Here is a 22998-nt window from a genome sequence, read left to right as displayed (position 1 = left end):
AACATCCAGTAAATTGTTTTAGTGAACCTGTAAAGTCCTTGAAAGAATAGTTAGTGGTGAGGGGGTTACGTCAGCCACTGCAAAAGCACACTTAGTATTCAAAGTCGTATTCAATCCTGTAAAAACATCTGCATTGAGGAATAACTGCCACTTTAACTGAAGAAACTCCAGTAAAGTATCCACATTTCCATAAAATAAATCAACCTGTTCTAAAACTAGAAATACAAATTTCTGAAACCCTGTGTATACTTGACTGTGCTTACCTAAAGCATTATTTGTCTCTATTACGTATGGCTGCACAGTGTTCTTTGATACAGCCTGACAGTTTCCTCAATGTCTTTCCTACATACAAACAGTGGTGGGCAACACAAACCCCTGCATAAATCACATTGATGCTATGACAGTTAAAAAATCTATGCAAAACCATTGTAAAGCTACAATGCTGAAAAAGTACAGTTGTGTACACTTACCATAAATATAGATGTTCGAGTGTATTCACTGTTGCAGTCATTACATTTGGGTAATCTGCTGGCAGGTTGCCCTTGGTCGGCCTGAATTACAAAGTCTTGGGTCCTGCGTCAGTTGTGGTCTCCTCTTCCATGACGTCAGGGGTATAAAACATGCAGCCAACGCCATTTTAATCAGTTTTTCTTGCCCGGATATCAGGTGCCCCCCAAATGGGGAGCAAAAATATATATATAAATAAACAGTAAATATATATAAATGCACCTTAGAAACATAAAATTTACCTTCAACTAAAAGCAAATACACCACAAATGCTTTTGTGTATAGTGAAGGAAAGAAAAGGTAAAGAATGGGGGATGGCAGGTGGGTAACCCGGACTGCAACAGTGAATACACTCGAACATCTACATTTATGGTAAGTGTACACAACTGTACTATGTTCTTCATGTTTCACTGTTGCAGTCATTACATTTGGGTAGAATCCCAAAGCTATGGATGGGAGGATGGAACTAATCAGCATTAGGAGCAGCTATAAGGCCCTGCAGGACTGCAGTGGCAAAGCATGCCCTGGATTTAGAGAAGAGAGGTAAATTATAATGCTTTGTGAACGTATGAACAGAGCTCCAAGTAACAGCTTCTAGAATGTCTCTGGTTGGGACCCCTCTGAGAAAAGCTGCTGAAGTAGAGGCAGCCCTGGTGGAATGGGATCTGATCCCCTTGGGCACAGGTTTACCATGGTGCAAATAGCAGAAACGAATGCAGTGGCTTATCCATTTAGAACTAGTCTGCTTTGATATATCCTTCCCCTCTGATCCTGCAGCCAATGCTACCAGTAGTTGCTCAGACTTTCTTAGAGATTTTGTCCTGTTTAAGTAGAATCTTAGTTGTGTGCATCCAATGAATGCAGAATACGCTCCCCCTTGTTTTGCGGATTTGGGAAAAAGATTGGCAGGTGAATGGTCTGGTTAAGAGCTACACTGGATGCCACCTTAGGCATAAAAGAAGGATTGGTCCTGAGGGCCACTCTGTCTGGGTAAAATATAATGAAAGGCTCCACTGCTATGAGAGCCTGTAGTTCTGAAACCCTTCTTGCTGAAATGACAGGCAAAAGAAAAGCTGTCTTCCAAGATAGAAATTTTATATCCGCAGTAGCTGCTGGTTCAAAAGGAGGCAGGCTGAGTTTTTCCAGCACAAAATTGAGGTCCCATGCAGGAGTAGGTGTTCTCCTGGGAGGCCTTAAATTTCTGGCCCCTCTGAGATACTGTTTAAGCAGTGGATGAGAAAAGAGGAGAGGCTCTGTGTTGTAATGAGCCGAGATGGTAGAGGCATGGTTTTTATTAAGAAAAAGATGGGCCCTTGTCAAGCATCTCAGTTAAGTATTGTAAAATCTGAGGCATATTGGGCTTTGCTGTGTCTATGCCTTGTGCTTGGTTCCAAGCACAGAATCTCTTCCATTTATCAGCATATGATTTTCTAGTACTAGGCTTTCTGGCTTCCAAAATGACATCCATCACAGGTTTACTGAGAGAAGTGGTTTGAATAATTGGTTGATTAGCCATGCTGCAAGATTCAGAGTTTGGAGCTGAGTGCGCAGAATTTGACAGTTCTGTTGAGAGAGTAGATGAGGTGCTTGAGGCAAGTACCATGGAGGAAGGTGTGACATATTCCTTAGAAGAGGGTACCAGTGCTGGCAAGGCCAGTCCGGAGCAATTCGGATAATTTTTGTTTCTTTCTGTCTGACCTTTAGTAAGACCTTGAAGAGTAGAGGCAGAGGGGGAAAGGCATAGACTGATAGGTTTTTCCAGCTGAAGGATAGAGCATCCACTTTCCATGCTTTTTTGTGATGAGTTCTTGTGCAGAATTTGTCCAACTGATAGTTTTGGGGAGAGGCAAATAGATCTATGTCTGGGCTCCCCCATTTCTGTGTTCACATGCTGAAGATTTGTGGATCCAGTTTCCATTCGTGCAGGTCCATAAGATTTCTGCTTAAGTCATCTGCCAGAGTATTTTGCTTTCCTGGCAGGAATTGAGCTTGAAGATGTATTTGGGAAGTCAAGGCTGTGTTCCACATGGCCATGGCTAGTCTGCAAAGGGGGTAGGAATGTGTACCCCCCTGCTTGTTTATGTACCACATAACTTCGGTGTTGTCCGTCTTTATCAGTAGTTGTCCTGGATGAAGTAAGTCCTTGAAGGCTGTCAGAGCATTCTGAACAGCTAGCATTTCTTTCTGGTTGATATGCAGATGCATTTGGTTTGTGCTCCCTTTGTCCTGAATGTATCTCCCTGCCAAGTGGTCCCCCCAAACATAGTCTGATGCATCTGTAGTTAGGGTTTGGGTGGCAGGGATAGAGTGAATGACAGTCCCTTGTTTTGGTGACATGTCTCTGCCCACCAAAGAAACTCCTGTTGTAGGCAGGGAATGAGGAATCATTGTTTACAGGCTGTGACAATGCTGACTCCATAAACTTTTTAGGTACCACTGAGGTTTCCTCATATGCAGTATCGCATATGGAATTAGTAGAATGCAGGATGCCATGAACCCCAAAGCCTGCAGAATTTGTCTTGCAGATAACTGGGTTTTTGTTGCCATTTGTCTGAAGTATGTTGTCAATTGTCTTTGTTTGTCTGGCGTGAGGTAAGCCATCTGGTCAGTTGTATTCAAGCTTGCACCCAAGAATGTAATTATTTGAGAGGGTACCAGTTGTGATTTATTTTCGTTTATGGTGTACCCTATGCATGCTAGAAGCCTTTTTATAAATGCCAGATGTTGAAGAAAAGTGTCCTTGTCCTCTGCTTGAATGAGGCAATCATCTAGATAAGGATAAATTTGAACGTTTATTTGTCTGCATAATGCAATTACTGGTGCCAGGCACTTTGTAAAGACCCTGGGCGCAGTAGATAAGCTAAAGGGCAGTGCAGAGAATTGGTAATGCAAAAAACCTGCTTTGATGTGGAGGTATCTTCTGCATGATTCCATTATTGGGATATGTAGGTATGCCTCTTTTAAGTGTAAAGTTACTAACTAAGCATTCTTGCCTAGCATAGGCAGTAGCTGTTGTAAAGTCAGCATTTTGAATTATGGAATGTCTAGGGACGTGTTCAGAATCGATAAGTCCAGTACTGGACGCCATGAATGGTCTTTTCTGGGTACCAGGAAAAGTCTTGAATAAAATCCTTGTCCTTTTTCCTTTTCTGGTACCGGTTGAATAAGCCCCATATCCATGAGGGACTTAACTTGTTTCTGGGCCTCTGCCCACTGGTTTTGTGGCAGATCCGGCCATCCGTTTGGAATTGGCAAAGTATGGAAATGAAATCTGTACCCCTGGGATACTATGTTTAATACCCACTTGTTCTGGGTAATTAACTGCCAATTTCGAGCATGAAGTGCTAGTTTTCCCTCCAAGGGGGCTGCCAAAAGATAAGTGCTTGGAGGTGATAGAGGGAAGTCACTGAGACTGCTTATTGTAGGGTTGTGCTTTGTTTCCTCCAGATTTGGAGGTGAAGGCACCCCACTGCTTTGACCTGTAAGAACCCTGTGATTGATATCTGGAGCATTTTGAGTGCCTGGGTTTGCCCTGACTGGCTCTGTTGGACACAGGAAAGGACCAATTTTTAGTAGGCCAGTGCCTACTGAACCTGGGTGGCTGCACTTGCAAGAAACTTTTACAGTTTGCATAGATTTAGCTTTGTCTTCCATTTTCTTTAAAACCTCTTCTGCCTTATTACCAAACAGAGTATCATGCTGCAAAGGGGCATCCAACAATTTAGCTTTAACATGATCAGGCAGATTTTGCTACTTGAGCCAGGCATGCCTCCTAATCACAGATCCAGTAACGGTGGCCCTACAAGAGGCCTCCAAGGAATCAAAACCACATTGCAAAGTATGCTTTCCAACCTGTTCTGCTGAATGCAATAAATCCTGTAACTCTTTATTTTCCACACAATCAGAAATCAACATAATTTTCTGTTTCAGTAAGCCCATGACATGCTGTTGATATTTAAGCATATGAAACTGACCGTTTAAAGCCTGATTGCCAAGGTTGCAGATGTATAAACCTTCGTACTCCATCTATCCAGCACCCTGGAATCTCTATCAGAAGGGGTAGGATTTTTGGCTGTAGAAGCCTTAACACCCTTGAGACCCTGAGAAATACTCCCTGGATCAGAAGCAGGATTTTTGAAAAGAAATTTGTGGGAGTCAAGAACCCTGTAATATCTGTCTGGCTTACTAGGAGTCGGAGGCAGGGAATCAGGAGCCATGCTTGATTCCGGGGAACATATCGTCAACAATGTCTAATACAGGAGGTACTGCCAAAGGCCTATGCTGAGGAAGAAGGAGGAAATTCCTAAGCCTCTTTCTTGATTCAGAGAAGTCCCGACTCTGCCAGTGAAAATGTTCCCTTAAAGTATGCAAAGTCTCTCCAAAAGAGTAATCCTCTGGAGGAGACGCAGATGGGATGGATTCCTCTGCATCAGAATCCTCATAAGGTGGAATAGAAAATTCCTGATCAGAAGAGGAATCAGAAGAAATGGAAACCTGATCTGAATATTCATAATCAGTGCCTTGCCTATCAAGGTAATGAAATCCTCAGCCATTTTGATCATCTGTTTTTTAGGCATAGGGGCCTGAGCACGCAGCTCATGCGTTGGTTTTTTAGACATAGAAGTTGTTTTTGACCTTCGTTTTGTTGCTGGTGTCGGTTTAATGTAAAAATGTTGAGACCTGAAAACACCCTCAGAAGCTGGTGCCTGCTCAGCGGCTCCGGACCCATACAAGGGAGAGACATCCGCGGGTTCAATACTTTGCGAATCTCGTGGCATACCGGACTCCGAATGGGTCTCAGTAGAGGCCTGCAACTCAAAAGTAGTGGGTATCAGGGGCTGCGAAAGCACCTCACTGAGTACCGGCGACTGGCTTAGGAGAAGCTTCTTCATTGGTTTTGGACCTCAACGGTACGTCTCTGTCTTTTTCCTTGCGTTTTTTGTGAACTCCAGTAGTTGGATTGCTACCAGATGACATTTCAGGGTAGTTAAATCTTGAACCAAAATATTTAGAAGCAAAAATATACCGAAGCTTAATAGTGCATTGGTTAAATTTAGCACAAAACCGACAGCAAGGCATGTTGTGATCAAGGCCTAGGCAATGAATACAGTACAGATGAAAATCTTTTTGAGGTATTTACTTCCCACAAGTAATGCAATTATTAACTTTTACTGGCATCGGTAAGGAGCAAGGAAAAAGTTTCCCCAACAGGGTACTTAGCTTTAGTTTGAAGACTTCAGTTCTGAAACTAGAATACGAAAATTTCAGGAGTCGGCCGACCGGCACTTGCGAACTACTTCTGCTTCGGGCACCGTGCGGCAAGAAAGACTGATTAAAATGGCATCAGCTGCATGTTTTATACCCCTGACGACCTGACGTCATGGAAGAGGAGACAGCAACCGACGCAGGACCCAAGACTTTGTTACTCAGGCTGACTGAGGGCAACCTGCCAGCAGATTACCCAAATGTAATAACTGCAACAGTGAAACACGAAGAACATTCATAGTTTCAGCCACTGTAGATGAAACTGCAAACCACACACGAGCTGCAGGCAAACATGCCTGGAAGTTTATCAGTGTCATTAAAATTTTCAACCATAAATGGTGCATCTGAATGTTCAAATGAGGTCAGCAATGACTTAGTTCTCTTGTGTGAGAAAGTTGGTGCATTTCCTAATACTGAGGTTAATTCCCTGCTACTATGTATAAAGTCCCAGTTTTTACTAATAATGTCTCTAATAGGTTTTTGGTCTAAACAAATAAGAAGTGAAAAACTGAGAGTCTGAACTGCAGTACTCTCCTGACAGGTCTGCAAGGGGGTTTGGTTCAAAGCAGAAGTTTGACTGGAAGACCAGAAGGCTTGGTCTAAACCAGTACATGGATTGGGTGTTTGTTGACTGGGTGCTTGCTGAAACCCAAACTTGTGTAGTGGTTGTGGTGGTTTTAGACAGTGATTTTTATGAAGTTAAAATGAAGGGGCTATTAGCTGAATCTGACACATATCAACCTTTAAATAATCAACAACTGAGTAAGATTATTAAAGATGTGCAGAGTGAATTGTACGATTTTTTAATGAATGGGATTATTGATACTGACCTTTACAGGTATTTTTTAGTGGAAGCACCAAGCATCCCCACATTTAGAGGCCTACCTAAAATTCATAAAGACTTACTAGATCCCCTTTATGAGACCTATAGTTTCTAGCAAATGATGGTTGACTGAATCAATGTCCATCTATGTACAGAAAAAACTTAGGCCAGTTGTCGAATGAACTAATTCGATTATTAGGGATACACAGCAATTTTTAGAAACTTTTTTGAGCTATGTGACCTTATCTCCACTGTTTTATTAGCTACGTTAGATGTAGCTTCCTTGTTCACAGCAATTCCCAATAATGCTGGGACTGACTATGTGAGATTGTTTTAACAGACAAGGGGATGCCCAGAGAATTGATAATGAGATGCATGACACTGCTTGAGATTATTTTGAACAATAATGTGCTTTCATATAATGAGTCTTATTATTTGCAAATGAAAGGAGTGGCAATGGGCACTCCTTGCGCCAACTCATACGCTAATCTTGTGATGGTGTATTGGGAGTATACACATAATTGATAATTTACAGTTTAGGAGCTACATTAAATATTGCAAATGATTTGTGGATGATATTTTTCTCGTTTGGGGAGGCACTGAAGAGATCTTAAATTAATTTATTGAATATATTTAATGGCACTACAAGTTTTTTGTTATTCACACGCCACTGGTCTTTTGAAACTATAGAATTTTTAGATGTCTTGATACGTAAGCAAGATAATGAGATACATACAGAGATGTAAAGGAAGAGCTGCAGGAGGAATAATCTGTTACATCGTAGCAGTATGCATCCTCCGCATATGTATCGGAACATAGTCAACAGTCAAGCCTTGAGTACCTCTAGGTTGACTAGCCATGACATTGTCTCTCATGAAACTTTGACAACTTTAGAACAAGAATTCAAAGCTAGAGGATATAGATCGGATGAATGTATGAAGCTTTTTGACAATACTTTAACAGAGAAGGCAGAGGAAAACCTTTCTTTAAGAGGAATAATTGTTTGCAGAATGAATCAAGAAGGAATAATCATTCATTAGTACAAATTAATAGACTAATTATTCATTTCACCAATAACAACAACAAGGTACACGAGATAGTAAAGAAGAACTGGAATATATGGACTGTAGATGAAAAATTTTCAGATATGGTAGGAGTTATGCCTAGACATTCCTATAAGAACACAAAGCCATCGAAAAGACCATTGTGTTATGATAGAAATAACAAGAGTAGAATACAGTCAGTTAGAAAGGGAACGTTTCCATGTAGGAACTGTAATCAGTATTCATATATGGCCAGTGAAAATATCTTTGTACACAAAGATACAGGTAAATATCTTTGTACACAAAGATACAGGTAACATTTATACTTTTGACCATTATGCAAACTGCAAGTCACACGACTTAATATATTTAGCAAAATGTCAGAAATGAACCTCTTTTTATATTGAGAAAACCAATAGGACCCTAAGGGAGCGGGGTTAGGGAGCATCTGTACACAATCCACAAAGAAGATGATAGGAACGCATTAGCTATAAGACTGGGAAACGTTAAAAACTATACAGAGAAACAAGAGAGCAAATGGATTTTGAAGTTGCAAGCAGATAAAGCCTATGGACTTAATGAAAAGGTTTCATTGAAACCTTTCTTGGTTGATTGACCTTTTATCCATTAGTTTCCCATGCTAACATTTATCGTTATAGGTCATATGTCTTCCTTTTTGATATTTACTGTCATAGGTTTTTATATATATATATATATATATATATATATATATATATATATATATATATATATATATATATTTTCTATGTTAGATAAGCTGTCACATCAATAAGTTAGTAGTTTTTTTACATGGGAGTATTTATTGAATAGGTAGGTAATTAGCTTCAGAATCAATGTTTCCAAGAGATACATATTTTTAATACACATACTGCCATCTAGTGATATAGTAGTGCAATAGTGTTTTTACATTTTCTTTTAACATTAGGGTTTGAATTATTTTGTGTTTCTATTATTCATTTGAATATGTATTTTTGGGAGGTTTCCATAATATTAGTTTGCTTTATAAGTTTTATAGTTGTATGGATGGTTTTATACAGTTTTTATAGAATATTTATATAATTTTATGAAGTTTTTTACGATGAGCGTGGAAGATAAATGAACACTGTATCATGTGATTAATTAAATATTTGATCACATTTGATACTTGATTGGCCAGAAATTTTTCATTCAAGCTATCCAACCATATTTAAATGAATGTCTTTTTTGTAGTTAAGTCTGAAGAAGCATTCAGTTGAACGTGAAAGCGCTCACTTCGTATTTATTATTTTTTGTTCTGTGTGGTGAAATAAACGGTCTCCTTCGCTTTTTACGGTGTTGCCTCTTGTGTTTTTATGAAACTCAAACTTGAGTATTGGTTGGAACTTAAGAGATCCATGACCCATTCACTTCCACAGAAGTGTTTAAGTTGTCTTCACAAAAAGACTGCAGAGAACTCTGCTTTCCTGAATAAAAATGTCATTCCTACTAATAATATGGGAGTATCTAATGAACTGCCCCCTTACAATATTTTTTCTTCATAAAAAAACAGATGCTGGCTTCTAAAATGTAATTGTTATGACGTCTTTTTTTCTGAAAATGTTAGCTTACCAAGAAATATTATCCATGCTGAGAGTGATTTCAGTGTCCAAAAACTGAACCACCATGCCACATCCTGAAATTTTAAAATTGAGGAAAGGAATGCTTTCTGAAAGGGACTTGATGAAACAGTCAGGACTCTCAGGTGTACCCTGCCACACAAAAAAGATGTCATCTATGTATTGCTTGTACAGTCAAGTTTGTTGAAAACCTGGCAGATGAACCAAGGTGTTGACTTCCCATTCACTTAAAACCAGACTAGCATATGCTGTGGCCATTTTTGACCCCCATCGCTACCCCTTTAACTTGTTGGTAAACAACTCAAAATAAAAAAAAAGTTTCCTTGTAACCCACAAGGGATCAGGCTGCAAACTGTTTCAATTTTACTATGTGAGAACGTGGAATAACTTGTGTAAGAATGTTTTAACATATTCAAACATACATTTTTTTCAGCATTAGATGTATTTTTTCCTCTAAATTACTGGAAGCCATCTCTTGTACCAGAGCTAGAGCTTGAACTGCTTTTTCCTAAACAACTCCAGTATTCTTCCAAGTCAGTGTTTTCTCCTCACCTTTTTCAAGCTGACTTTCTATCAAGCTCTCTAAGTTCCATCTTTGCTAGCATCCAGGAAATGTACTTACTAGCCAGTAACTGAATTTTACAAAAACTGACAGTACTACCCACACTTATCTCTCAGTTTCTTTTATCACACTGGGAAAGTTGAAATTAAGCTGTTGATCAGAGTGCAGCCATACTGGGAGTACTTTGTGCAGTATATATGTTACAGCTTTGAAATGCAGCTGGAGTTCAGCATTACTGTGTAAAGTGTACTGTGCAGCTGCAGTGTTTGCAATGGCAAAATGTCACAGTTTTTGCTCAGGATCAGATTATCCTTTTGAAGTGTCTGCCTTCTCCCTGTGGCTGTGGGAATAAAGTAGAGAAGGGTATGAGGGAGCACACACAGCAGATTAAATGACAGCAAAAGCACTCAGTCTTTTATGTTTTTGGAAAATACTGATGTAAGTGCTAGATCAACGTTTCTCCCATTAGTGGGTTGAGTATTTGTGTCATTGATGTTATAACATGACTGTGCCACCAAACCTGAGTCAGTACTACTGCATCTACCTGTCCTCTTCCTGTGAAGATAGGCTGTGCTGCAAAATCTACTCCTTAAACCACAACAAAATGCTTAAGGCAAACAGTTTCAGTTTTCAACACTGGTACTTGCCTATCATTCATCTAAAACACCTACAAAAATACTTACTGTTAAGAAGAGGATTTGGAGATCTATCAACATATTGGATTAGGCCTCTCTCATTCCTGAGATCTCGTTCTACGCATTGCCAAGCTAAAAAGATTAAAAAAGAAAGATAAAAATATAAAGAAGTCTTTAAGAAACACTGGTGCTTTCAAGTTTTAGCTCCATAAAACATGAAAACAGTACATAGCCAACAACACATGACTGCAACTGCATGAAGAATGCCATTATTAAACATCAGCCAAGGTTATGGATCTCTAATTCAAGGTATACGATGAGTCCCAGTACTAAAATCCCAGTCTTGTCTTCTTTACTCATAACTAACTAAAGACTACCTGTACCAACTGAATCCCAAATAGGGTTACCAACCTGCCAAATGAACAATATATGCACTTCAGACCTGAACCCAGTAGCTTAGTCTGGGTATGGGCTACCTATTACACAGGGGACTAGATTGCACAAGTTGAACTCCACCTGTGACATCAAGATGTGACCAAAGTTTTACCATACACAAACAAGACAACTAAATAACGCACAACAAACCAATTATACAGTGCATGAAAACAGTAATCAATGTAATATACATGGAATAACACTCCCTGCACAAAGTACATAGCTTACGTGAAACACTGTGTAGATGCACAAATGTGCACAAAGTAAACCGTTTGAATACAAAGAAAAATATATTACTAATATTGATGGTCATGATTAGCATTATTTTATTACTGTTATTAACACCACTGTGTATATTATTGTGTTTTGCCTGAAAAGCATCACCGTTACTTTTTATTGCTTGTATTTATTGACACTTCCTTCACGTACTGCAAGGTATTAACCTTGATAATCTCCTGCTATATATAATGGGTTACTGGGTAAAAAACTTTGAAAAACAGTGCATGAAAGTTATGCAATTTAACAGATTTGTTTTCCTAGCAAAGAACAAGGGCCTCCTGGATATCTCCTCTAGAGGTACCTGCTTATTCCTCAGCATAAAAAGACTGTACAGCAAATGGTGCTTTCTCACAGAATGGACTTCAAGTTATGTACACAGACTGGACATTATCCTATTCTGGGACATCAGTGTTAAGAAATCTAAGAGTAGTAAAAATCAATGGATATGTAAGAAAGCTTAATGCTTACAAATCTACCCTCTTCTCCCTCTCAAAAATATGTTGCTGTCAGAGAGCAATAAACTTGGGCAGAGAGAAACACATTGTGTTCCAATGGCACAGCACTCAAATAGTTATGTTTCAATATTTGGAATTAATCCACAGCAGATAGAGAACAAAATAACAAGTTTTTGCGCCTTTTTCAGAGAGTCATATACTGCAGAAACTTGTGCAGTGAGGCATTCATTCAGTCTTTCCTCAGTTATACTTGGACAAAGAACTGTACAAGTACAGTTAAATTATGAGAAAGCCTGTCTTGAATATATGACAAAGGGCTGCCATTCACTCTACATTCTTGTAAGAAACTAAGAAATGTGATACTTAATTTTGCTGACTTCAAGACCCTGGCCATCCACAAAGGCAGAGACAAACCGGGGACATGTTACCAATTTTAATTGGTAATTTAAACCTAGAATATCATGTTTGGAAAGGGGAGAATAAGTATACAGAAAGCTTGTTTTCACCTATAGACAAATGTACAAGTGAAAAGGTTAATATTACACACTATACATATTTCTTCTGACAAATGGGACAATGCTTATCTGTGCTGCTGGCAACCAGGAGTTCAAGAATGAAGTCATGACGTTAACAGGGCTGGCAGCAGTAGTGGGGGGACGGGAATAGGATAAAACAGACCATGGCCAACTCTCTTATTCTGGGGGGGGGTGGGGGGGGGTGGAGTCTGGAAAAAAAATGCTTCTGCGATTTCTGGTGAAGACCAGGAGCCTTTCATGTTATCTCAGCTTAAAAAGGGTTGGCATCGACATCCTGACATTACTGCTATAGCCACTCCTACACCTTGGATAATGTAACTGACTACCAAAAGGATGACTGCTAAATTCTCGCAACTCCTCATGGGCTCTCTTGGTAAGTACAGTTAAAATACTGAGTTACCTCAAGGTCAACTTCCCTACGAGTCAGATGGCCCACATACAAGAAAACCAAAAAGAAGCTAAATCTGGGACTGGGTGAGCATGAAAGGTAGGACAACTACTCAAGCAATGTGGGGCTGGGTGGCATATGCAAAAAACAAATGGGCACTGTCTACATCTGGCACATAACTCGTGTAAAAAACTGCATAACTGCACACATGACTTAGTGCCTCTGCATGGCATAGCTAGGAACATTACATGTGCACAGTAAATGTGCATATGAAGCACTGCCTATAGATGTAGAACATTGAACACTGCATGCTACACACACATATGGAAGGCTGCATGGGCTTTGCAAGTAGCAGACATGGAAAACTGCCTGACACTTGTAATACACACACAAAACACTGCAGGGGAAAACATGTCAACTCATGTAGAAAGCTGCAAACATACTGCATCTCATATGCACATAGAACATCATGTACATGGTATGTTGACCTTACACATCAGGCAATCCAGAAGTGGCACACAAGCCCAGGTTTAAATATTCAGTGTGGTATCAGTTAAACTTGAACCAGTCTTAGCATGAGGCATTTAAATTGCAGACTGAAGAAGGAAGCTCTGAAAGATCTGCCACTTTGCAAACTACAACTCAACTCCTACAGCAATCACACCTTGACCAGCGCTATTAAACTACAACTCATCATATGACACACACTGATCTTGCTATTAAATTTGTCTATCAAAGTCCATCAAGAGATCTAGCATCTCAAACCACATCACTTTTCAGAGACTGTCAGTATCAAAATACCAAGACAAAAATACTTGCAATATGACATGTATTACTGCAGTGGCAAACAAGTTATGTACTCATCATAACATTCTATCTCTGTTGTCCACTTTCATTTATCCTCGACAGAAGGTAAAATTAAAGGATTGCAGACAACTTTTCCTCACTTCTGCCCCCAGGTAGCAAGAAAAACTATTTGGCTAAGCCAATCTCCTTCCCTCATAGGAAGTCTAGACACAAGGACAAGAAAATGCCTAGAAAGGGATTTCAAGGTAAACCAGACAAGTTTAAGTCTAAGAAGTCTCCTTATCCAGAACAATCAGCTTGACTACCTCCTACCATCCCACTCTGTACATCCCTCCCTCTGTCAGAAACACTAACCTCATCCCTTTCAAATTGATAACTCTTAACCTTCAGACAAACAGATTCTTTCCACATTCATAAGTGCTACAGATGGCACTGAAGGAAATTCCACCTTCCAGTGTACAGAAAATCCTGTTCCACAACAGCACGTAAGAAGGGGGTTTTATTGCACACTTTTTCTAGTACCAATAAAAGAATGAGAGGTACTGGATTTGTCCCTTTCTCAAAACCATTCTAAGGTTCCTTCATTCAAGACATTGTCACTTTAGACTCTCTTGCCCTTTATCCTTCCTCAGTCCTTCCTGGTATTTTGGATCTGAAGGATGCTTATCTCCACTTTCCCATCTACATTTCCTTTAGGAAATGTATAAGATTTTCAGCTTGTTCATCATTTTCAATTCTTTGCTTTACATTTTGGATTGTTTACAGCCCCCAGGGCATTCAAAAAGTGCCTGGCACCAGTCAGACTTTTTTAGACCCCTGGGAATTCAAATATTCCCATATCTAGATGACCTGTTAATACAAGCCAACCATCTTAGCAGAAACTTCTACTGTTATCTCCACTTCATTTCAGAATCCAGGGTTTACAACCAACTTAAAAAAATTCACTATGGATCCTACCCAAAACCAGATTTTTCTGTGCTGCAGACTGGACACAACATAAACATGGTTTCCTACATCTAGACAAGGTACAGAGCCTCTCTAACTACTTTCTTTCTCTCCTGACTCTTCAAACTTGCATTGCCAGAGAAATCCTCATGGACCTGGGATTCATGGGAGCTACCATACCCATGAGCCCCTTCACCAGACTCCATATGAGAAACATACAATGGTACCTGAAATCTATCTGGACACCCAGATTTAACTTCTTCTCTTTTTAAAGAAAGAATCTGAATGGTGGACAGCACAATTAAACCTCAAGCCAAACCTGCCTTTCAAGTTGCAAGTACCCCACCTAGAACTGCGCACACATACCTCAGATGTAGCCTGGAGGACATGGACAAGCTTCCAGAGAGCTCAGGGCCATTAGCCACCAAATCAGAGGAAAGAACACATCAACTTGAAGGAGATGCAGGCTCTGATTCAAGTTCTACATTTATTCTTTCACACCTGGGATCCAGGCCCCCTCAGAATTTTCACAGATAACTTTATTGTCATTGTGACTATGTTACAAATGGTCCTCTGGAATAGTAGTCTAGGCCTGACCTATGAACCTATGTCTGCCCAGTAAAATCTGGCTAGTACTATTGTCTATAGTTTTGTCCATACCCTGGTGACCTACATGAGACTATGTGTCATCTTCATTGCTAATGTACCGTGAGGTTTAGGTAGCAGTAATTGTCATAGAATGCATTCCCTTAAGTACTTGTTCTGTATAAGAGGTCATCTTTAAGCTCATAGTAGGGAAGGATGTATGGAAACATACTGCTCACAATCTTCCTTTACAGCATCAGCTATGTTCTCTCTTGGAGGTTTCACTTTCCTATTGTTCCTTAGTTATGTGATTTATCTACAAGTCCACTAACTCAGAGATGTCCTTCCTTATCACTGTTACAATGCTCTTCACCCTTGGGATATCCTACCGGATAGAATATCTGTCAAGCATACCAAAGTCTTTTATACCTTCCATGTGTTGTACGTCAGACGTATGTCCTATGTGCAAAGTGTAAGGGTACATATGTGACCTACGGATGCTAAATCTTCAGAAAGTACAGTTGTGTGCACTTACCATAAATGTAGATGTTCGAGTGTATTCACTGTTGCAGTCATTACATTTGGGTTATCTGCCTGCAGGTAGCCCTCAGCCGACCTGAATATTAAAGTCTTGGATTCCTGCATCGGATGCTGTCTCCTCTTCCATGACATGACGTCATGTCATCAGGGGTATAAAACATGCAGCCGATGCCATTACATCAGTTTTTCTTGCCCCAGATGTCAGGTGCTCCCATAATGGGAAGCAAGTATATGTTGTGTTATACCTCCAACAAAAAGCAAATACACCAGAAAGCTGAAATACACCAAACAAGAAGGAAAGGTAGAGCCAAGAGAAGTCAGGGGGCTGGAGGGAGGATAACTAGGACTGCAACAGTGAATACACTCGAACATCTACATTTATAGTAAGTATACACAACTGTACTATGTTCTTCGTGTTTCACTGTTGCAGTCATTACATTTGGGTAGATTCCCAAAGGCTAAGGAAGGGAGGAGGAAGTTAGAGAGCATTAGGACCAGCTATTAGGCCCTGCAAAACTGCAGTGGCAAAACCAGCTCTGGGTTTAGAAAAAAAAGGCATGTGGTAATGCTTGGTGAAGGTATGAACAGAGCTCCAGGTAGCCGCTTCTAGGATGTCCCTGGTAGGGACCCCTCTGAGAAAGGCTGTAGAGGTAGATGCAGCCCTGGTGGAATGTGATCTTATCCCCTGTGGGATAGGTTTTCCATGGTGCTTATAACAGAAATGAATGCAATGGGCTATCCATTTAGAAATGGTTTGCTTTGAAATGGCCTTCCCCTCTGCCCCTGCAGCAAAGCCAACTAGCAGCTGTTTAAATTTCCTGAGAGGCTTAGTCCTGTCCAAATAAAATCCAAGTTGTCTGTGCACGTCCAAAGAGTGCATAATTCGTTCTCCTTTGTTTTGTGGATTAGGAAAAAAGGTAGTTAAATGAATGGACTGATTTAGGGCCACACTAGATACCACCCTGGGCACGAAGGAAGGACTGGTCCTGAGAGAAACCCTGTGTGCATGGAAGATAATGAAGGACTCCACTGCCATGAGGGCCTGCAGTTCAGACACTCTTCTTGCTGAAGTGATGGCTAGAAGGAAGGCTAAGAAAGGAATTTCAACTCTGCAGTTGCAGCTGGTTCAAATGGAGGGAGAGTGAGCATTTCCAATACAAAGTTAAGATCCCAGGCTGGAGTAGGGGCTCGCCTGGGGGGGGGGGGTCTTAAATTGTTAACCCCTCTGAGGAATTGCTTTAACAGTGGGTGAAAGAAGAGGGGTGGTTCAGTATTATAATGTGCTGAAATGGCAGAGGTATGAATTTTGATAGACGAGAAGGATAGGCCCTTGTGGAGCATTTCTGTTAAGTACTGAAGGATATGAGGTAAGCTGGGCACCGTAGTCCCCATCCCCTGAGTCTGGCTCCAGGAACAGTATCTTTTCCACTTTTCAGCATAGGATTTTCTAGTACTAGGTCTCCTTGCTTACAGAATGACATTTAGCACCTGCTTACTGAGGGATGCTACTGGAGAACTCAGGGAATTAGCCTGGCTGCAAGGTTCAGTGTTTGAAGCGGAGGGTGCAGAATCTGGCCCGCCTGCTGGGACAGCAGGGAGGTTGTCTGAGGTAAGTGCCATGGATCCAGCAGTATCATAGGCCAGTCTAGTGCAATCAGTATTGTCCTTGGTTTGTCCTGTTTGATCTTTAGCAGAACCTTCAAGAGGAGAGGCAGAGGGGAAAGGCATAAACTGAGAGGCTTTCCCAGGTAAAGGACAGGGCATCCACTTTCCAATCTTGACTGTGGGGAGTCCTTGTGCAGAATTTGTTCAATTGGTAGTCCTGAGGGGAGGCAAACAGGTCCATCTCTGGAGTCCCCATTTTTCCCTCAAGAAGTTGAATATTTTTGGTTCCAGTTTCCATTCGTGTGGGTCCATGAGATTTCTGCTTAGGTCGTCTGCCAGTGAATTTAGCTTGACTGGCAGGAATTGAGCTTGTAGGTGCACTTGGTAGTTCAGAGCTGTGTTCCACAGAACCATGGCTAGTCGGCAGAGAGGGTACAAGTGGGTTCCCCACTGCTTATGTACCACATAACTGTGGTGTCTGTCTTTACCAATAATTGTCCTGGAAGGATATGGTCTTTGAAGGCTGTCAGGGAATTCTGTAAAGCTAACATTTCTTTTTAGTTGATATGCAGGTGCATCTGTCTCGGGTTCCATTTGCCCTGAATGCACTGTCCTGCCAAGTGAATCCTCCATACATAGTCTGATGCATCTGTAGTCAGGGTTTGGGCGGCAGGGGGTAGATTGAAAGGGAGCCCCTTGTTTAGGTGGAAGGCCTCTGCCCACCAAAGGAACTCTGCCTTTATACAAGGAATGATAGGAATCATGATCTCCAGGTCCTGAGAACGTTGACACCATAGGCCTTTCAGATACCATTGTAGTTTCCTCATATGCAGTCTTGCATATGGAATTAGTAGAATGCAAGAGGCCATGAACCCCAGGGCTTGCAGGATTTTCCTTGCAGATAGCTAGGTCTTTGTGGCCAGTAGTCTGAAGTAAGCGGTCAAATAAACTTGTTTCTCTTTTGTGAGGTAAGCTATCTGGGAAGTTGTGTTCAAGCTAGCTCCCAGGAATACAATTTGTTGGCAGGGTACTAGATGTGACTTATTTTTATTTATGGTGTACCCCAGCGAGGTTAGAAGTTTCTTTACAAATGCCAGATGTTTAATAGCATGTCCTGGCTTTCTGCCTGAATTAGACAATCGTCCAGGTGTGGGTATATCTGAATATTTCTCTGCCTGCAAAATGCAATGGTTGGAGCTAGACACTTTGTGAATACCCTGGGCGCAGTAGATAAGCCAAAGGCAAGTGCAGAGAACTGATAGTGCATGGAGCCTGCTCTGAAGTGTAGGTATTTCCTGCAATATTCCCTTACTGGAATGTGTAGGTAAGCTTCCTTTAAGTCTAAGGTTGCCAACCAGGCATCTTTGCCTACCATAGGAAGCAGCTGTTGAAGTGTTAGCATTTTGAATTTTGGGATTACCAAAAAGGTGTTTAGAATAGAGAGGTCCAGGATAGGGCGCCAAGAGCTGTCTTTTCTGGGTACCAGGAAGAGTCTTGAGTAAAAACCTTGTCCCCTTTCTTCTGCTGGGACAGGCTGAATAGCCCTGATACTTAGAAGAGAGAGAACCGGGTCTATATCAGCATATCGAAAATGTAATAGTTCAAATCACTAAATATCGAACTGAAATGATCGAACACCGATTATATATAAAAAAAACTAAAGGGTGTAGACAGGGGGGCAAGCCCCCCTGCACACCCACACCCCCGCTACTTAAATATACCAACTCTGATACCGCACTACATTGTAGTAAATGGAAATCTCCCCTTACGGAGATTTCCGTTTACCAGTTCAATGTTCTGCACTTTCGGCATTCTCACATCGACAATATCGTATTCAATATTGTCGACGTTCGAGATGCTGATAGGAACTCGAGAGAACCTGCTGTTGAGCATCTGTCCACTGATTTGGGGGTAGGTCTGGCCAACCGTTTGGGGTTGGTAAGGTGTGGAAGTGGAATCTGTATCCTTGAAAGACTATATTTAAAACCCATTTGTCCTGGGTAATGAGTTCCCAGTTTTTTGCATGCAGGGCAATCTTTCCCCCTAAGGAAGCAGGCAGTAGAGCAGGGCTTGGAAGGTTTAAGGTTAAATCATTGTGACATTTTTCAATAGGGGGATGTCTTACTACTTCCAGTTTTGGAAGTGGAAGCCCCCCACTGCTTAGGCCTGTGTGTGCCTTGAGACTGTAGCCTAGGTGGTCTGCGAAGTCCTGGAAGAGGCTGGAAAGGACCAATTCTTAGAAGGCCAATGCCTACTAAATCTGGGAGGCTGTACTTGCAGGAAATCTTTAACAGTTTGCACAGATTTAGCTTTTCCCTCCATCTTTTTACGTACTACTTCTGCTTTTTTGCCAAACAGGCAGTCTTGGTTTAAGGGAGCATCCAGTAATTTAGCTTTAACATGGTCTGGCAAGATTTGCTCCTTAAGCCAAACATGCCTTCTAAGTACAAACAGAGTGACAGCAGCCCTGCAAGATGCTTCTAAAGAGTCAAAACCACACTGCAAAGTATGTTTACCAACTGGTTCAGCCAAATGCATTAAATCCTGTAATTCTTTATGCTCAGCACAGTCAGGAATCAACATCATTTTCTGTTTAAGAAGTCCCATAATATGCTGCTGATACTTTAACATATGAAACTGGCAGTTTAAGGCCCTAATGGCCAAAGTAGCAGAAGTGTATACCTTCTTACCCAATCTGTCCAAGGCCCTGGAATCTCTATCAGTGGGGGTAGGGTTTTTGGCAGTAGTAGCCTTAATGCCTTTAGGTCCTTGGGAAATGGTCTCTGGGTCCGCAGTAGGATTCTTGAAGAGGAACTTGTAAGTCAGGTACTCTGTAGTACGTGTCAGGTTTTCTGGGAGCCGGAGGTAAGGTGACTGGGGCCAGGCTAGATTCCAAAAAGGCATCATCTACAATGTCCAGGACAGGAGGGATAGCTAAAGGCCTGTGTTGAGGGAGGAGTAAGACTTCCCTAAGCCTCGTTTTGGAGTCAGAGTAATCCTGGCTTTCCCAGCAGAAATGCTCCCTAAGAGTGTGCAAGGTTTCACCAAAAGAAAAATCTTCTGGAGGGGAAGCAGAGGGAATGGAATCCTCTGCATCAGAATCCTCGCAGGTAGATGAGGGCAAATCCTGGTCATCAGAGAAAACAGAAATTTCAGAATCCTGATCAGAAGAATCAGAAAGAAAATCAGTTTTAGGGAGAGGGAAGGCTGGTTCCCCCTAATTAAAGTAATAAAGTCTTCAGCCATTCTTATCATTTGTTTTTTAGGCATATGGGCCTGACCATGCGGTTTGGACGTCAGTTTTCTAGGCGTTGGTCGAGTTTTAGGCCTTGAAGAAGAAGAAGAAGATGGCGTCGGTTTGAAATGCAAGTCTGTAGGTCTGAATACACTCTCAGAAGCTGGTGCCTGCACAGCGGTTCTGGACCCATCCAAGGTAGAGACATCCACAGATTCCATGGTCAAAGAAGCATCTCACGGCATACTCTGAATGGGTCTCAGCAGAGGCCTGTGAATCGGAAATAGCGGGTATCAGGGGCTGCGAAAGCGCCTCACTGAGTTCCAGCGAACTGGCGACTAGCTTAGCGGAAGCATCTTCGGCAGTTTTGGACTTATGCAGTCTGTCTCTGTCTTTATCTTTATGTTTTTTCAGAATATCGGTAGTCGGATGGCTTACCGACGACATTTCTGGATAGTTAAACCTAGAACCAAAATAATTTGCTGCAAAAATAGACCGATGAATAGTTCTGGGGTTGAATAAAGCACAAAACCGACAGTGAGGGATGTCGTGGTCTAGGCCTAAGCAAGGAATGCACTACGAATGAAAATCTTTATGAGGTATTTGCTTTCCAGAGGTAAGACAATTGTTAACTTTTACTGACATCGGTTAAAGAGCAAGAAAAAGGATCCCCAGGAGGGTACTTGGCTTTTTTGAAGACTTCGGTTTTGAAACTCAAATGAAAATTTCAGGAGTCGGCTGACCGGCACTTGCGAACTGCTTCTGCTTTGGGCACCACGCGGCAAGAAAGACTGATGTAATGGCATTGGCTGCATGCTTTATACCCCTGATGACCTGACGTCATGGAAGAGGAGATAGCATCCGACGCAGGAATCCAAGACTTTGATATTCAGGCCGGCTGAGGGCTACCTGCAGGCAGATGACCCAAATGTAATCACTGCAACAGTGAAACACTAAGAACATCTACTTTGCCACCAGTCTGAACACTACTAAGTGGGTCTGCATGCTGTTCTCCAAGCTGGTTCTTTTATCATGTCATCTAAAGTTAAGTGCTCCACTGGAATGCCTTCCTTTTTTCTTTCTCCACAGACATCTAGTAAGAGGATACTGTACAGCCTGAATTTACATAGACAGCTCAGATATTACTTAGATAAGACAAAACACATCAGAAAATCTGTGCAGCTTTTTGTTTCCTTTCATGCTGGATATTGGGTTTGGAGTGTGTAAGCAAACCATCTCCTCAAGGATTTCTAAGGTCATTTCTTGTTCTTAATTGTTTTCATGGCAAGCAGCTTTCCTCTTCTGTTCATGCTCATCCAACCAGGGCAGTGTCCTCTTCTGTTGCTTTCTTCAAGGATTTGGATATAGGATCCATCTTGGAAGCTGCTAATTGGTCTGTTCACACTTTTACCAAGCATTACAACTTGGACGTCATTTCCAGGGCCATCGTTCATGAGTTGGAGAGGGCTGTTCTCTGCCTTTCTCCTCTGATACTTTTAAGTAGCTTTTGTACTCCCAACAGTAAAGAACACTACAAAAGTGATGAGGGACATAGTACAATTGTGCAAGACCTTACTGCAACAGTAATGTCCTACTTCTCATTGCTGCATTATTCTGTCTCTCCCTCCTACCCTTTTTTAACTGCTGCTCCCCTAGGTCTGGCCAAGGGTCCTTTTTCCATCTTTTTCTTCCCTTCCTGGATGTGCATGTTATTTGTTTCTCTGGGGTTGCGTTGGTTTTCCTGGGGCACTTTAGTTCTGACAGATTAGGCATCTGTATGTCACATATATACCTTACCTCCTTGCACGTAGAATATACGTCCACTGTATGACGCCTGGAAGGTGTAAATGGCTTTGGCATGCTAGCAGGACATTAGGTTATCCTCAGCAGGATATTCCAAGAGTAAAGAATACTGGAACAGTGAGAAGTTATGGTAAGATCATGCACAACTGTACTTTACTTTCCTTATATACTTGCCCTTAGGTGGAAGGTATACATTTCCTCCCCAAAATAATGGAAATGCAGCTTCTAAGTCTTCCCCTGCAAAGGGTAGTTCTAGATAAAACACCTTCTTTATTAATCTCTAGAAACCCCTTGAATAATCTTTTTACTTTTAAGTTCTTCTCCCTTAATCTTGGGATGACTGGACTCTACTCACTTCCTTTATTTTTCTTCTCTTTGTTCCCCTTTCTCTTAAAAGGTGTCACAGAACCAACTATATTTTTGCTTCTTTCATTTCTTCCTTACTCTTTTTTTTTTTTTTTTTTTTCATTTGAATTTTCTGCCTTACACTGACAGAAGTTGGTTCAGCACTCTGCATTTTCCTGTTTGTGTCAATTTTAGTACTTGCTATTTGATTACTGTGACGGTCTTCTGTGAAGCATCCATTTTTTTCTGTCTCTGCTCCGTGATAACATTCTTTATAAGCCTGTTCGCAGACTTCAACCTTGTACTCCTTTTTAAGACTTTCCCAAAAGTTTACTTACAGCTCCTATGCTGACATGTCAAGTTTTAGGTTTCTGTTGCTCTGTCTTTGAGGCATGCTTCTAATAACATCCTTTTTACTATCTAACCAAAACCAAATTCTAGTTCCTTTTGCAGCTTCTACTCCAACTCACAACTAAGATCGTTTCTTTTGTAGCTTCTATTCCAACTCCCTTATCTTGGTTTTGATCATCCCTGTTCCCCACTGTTGTACTGACTCTAAGTGTGTCAGCTTGCCCCACTGTATCTATAG

The 22998-nt window shown here is 41.2% G+C and overlaps 1 protein-coding gene across 2 annotated transcripts in view; it reads right to left on the bottom strand.

The window, feature by feature from the left end:
• Positions 1-22998, bottom strand: part of MCRIP1 (MAPK regulated corepressor interacting protein 1) — a 502946-nt gene that overhangs the window by 178295 nt on the left and 301653 nt on the right. For both annotated transcript variants that reach the window (XM_044068200.1, XM_044068201.1), the window contains exon 4: positions 10500-10583. In XM_044068200.1, coding sequence (XP_043924135.1) covers positions 10500-10583 — 84 coding nt within the window. The remainder of the gene's footprint in view (positions 1-10499; positions 10584-22998) is intronic.

The sequence above is a fragment of the Protopterus annectens genome, chromosome 4.part0 (assembly GCF_019279795.1).
Source record: "Protopterus annectens isolate FY-2018-M chromosome 4.part0, PAN1.0, whole genome shotgun sequence".
NCBI classification, from domain to species: domain Eukaryota; kingdom Metazoa; phylum Chordata; order Ceratodontiformes; family Protopteridae; genus Protopterus; species Protopterus annectens.
Note: the sequence above shows the minus strand (reverse complement) of the source record. Positions and strands in the feature narration are given on the sequence as shown.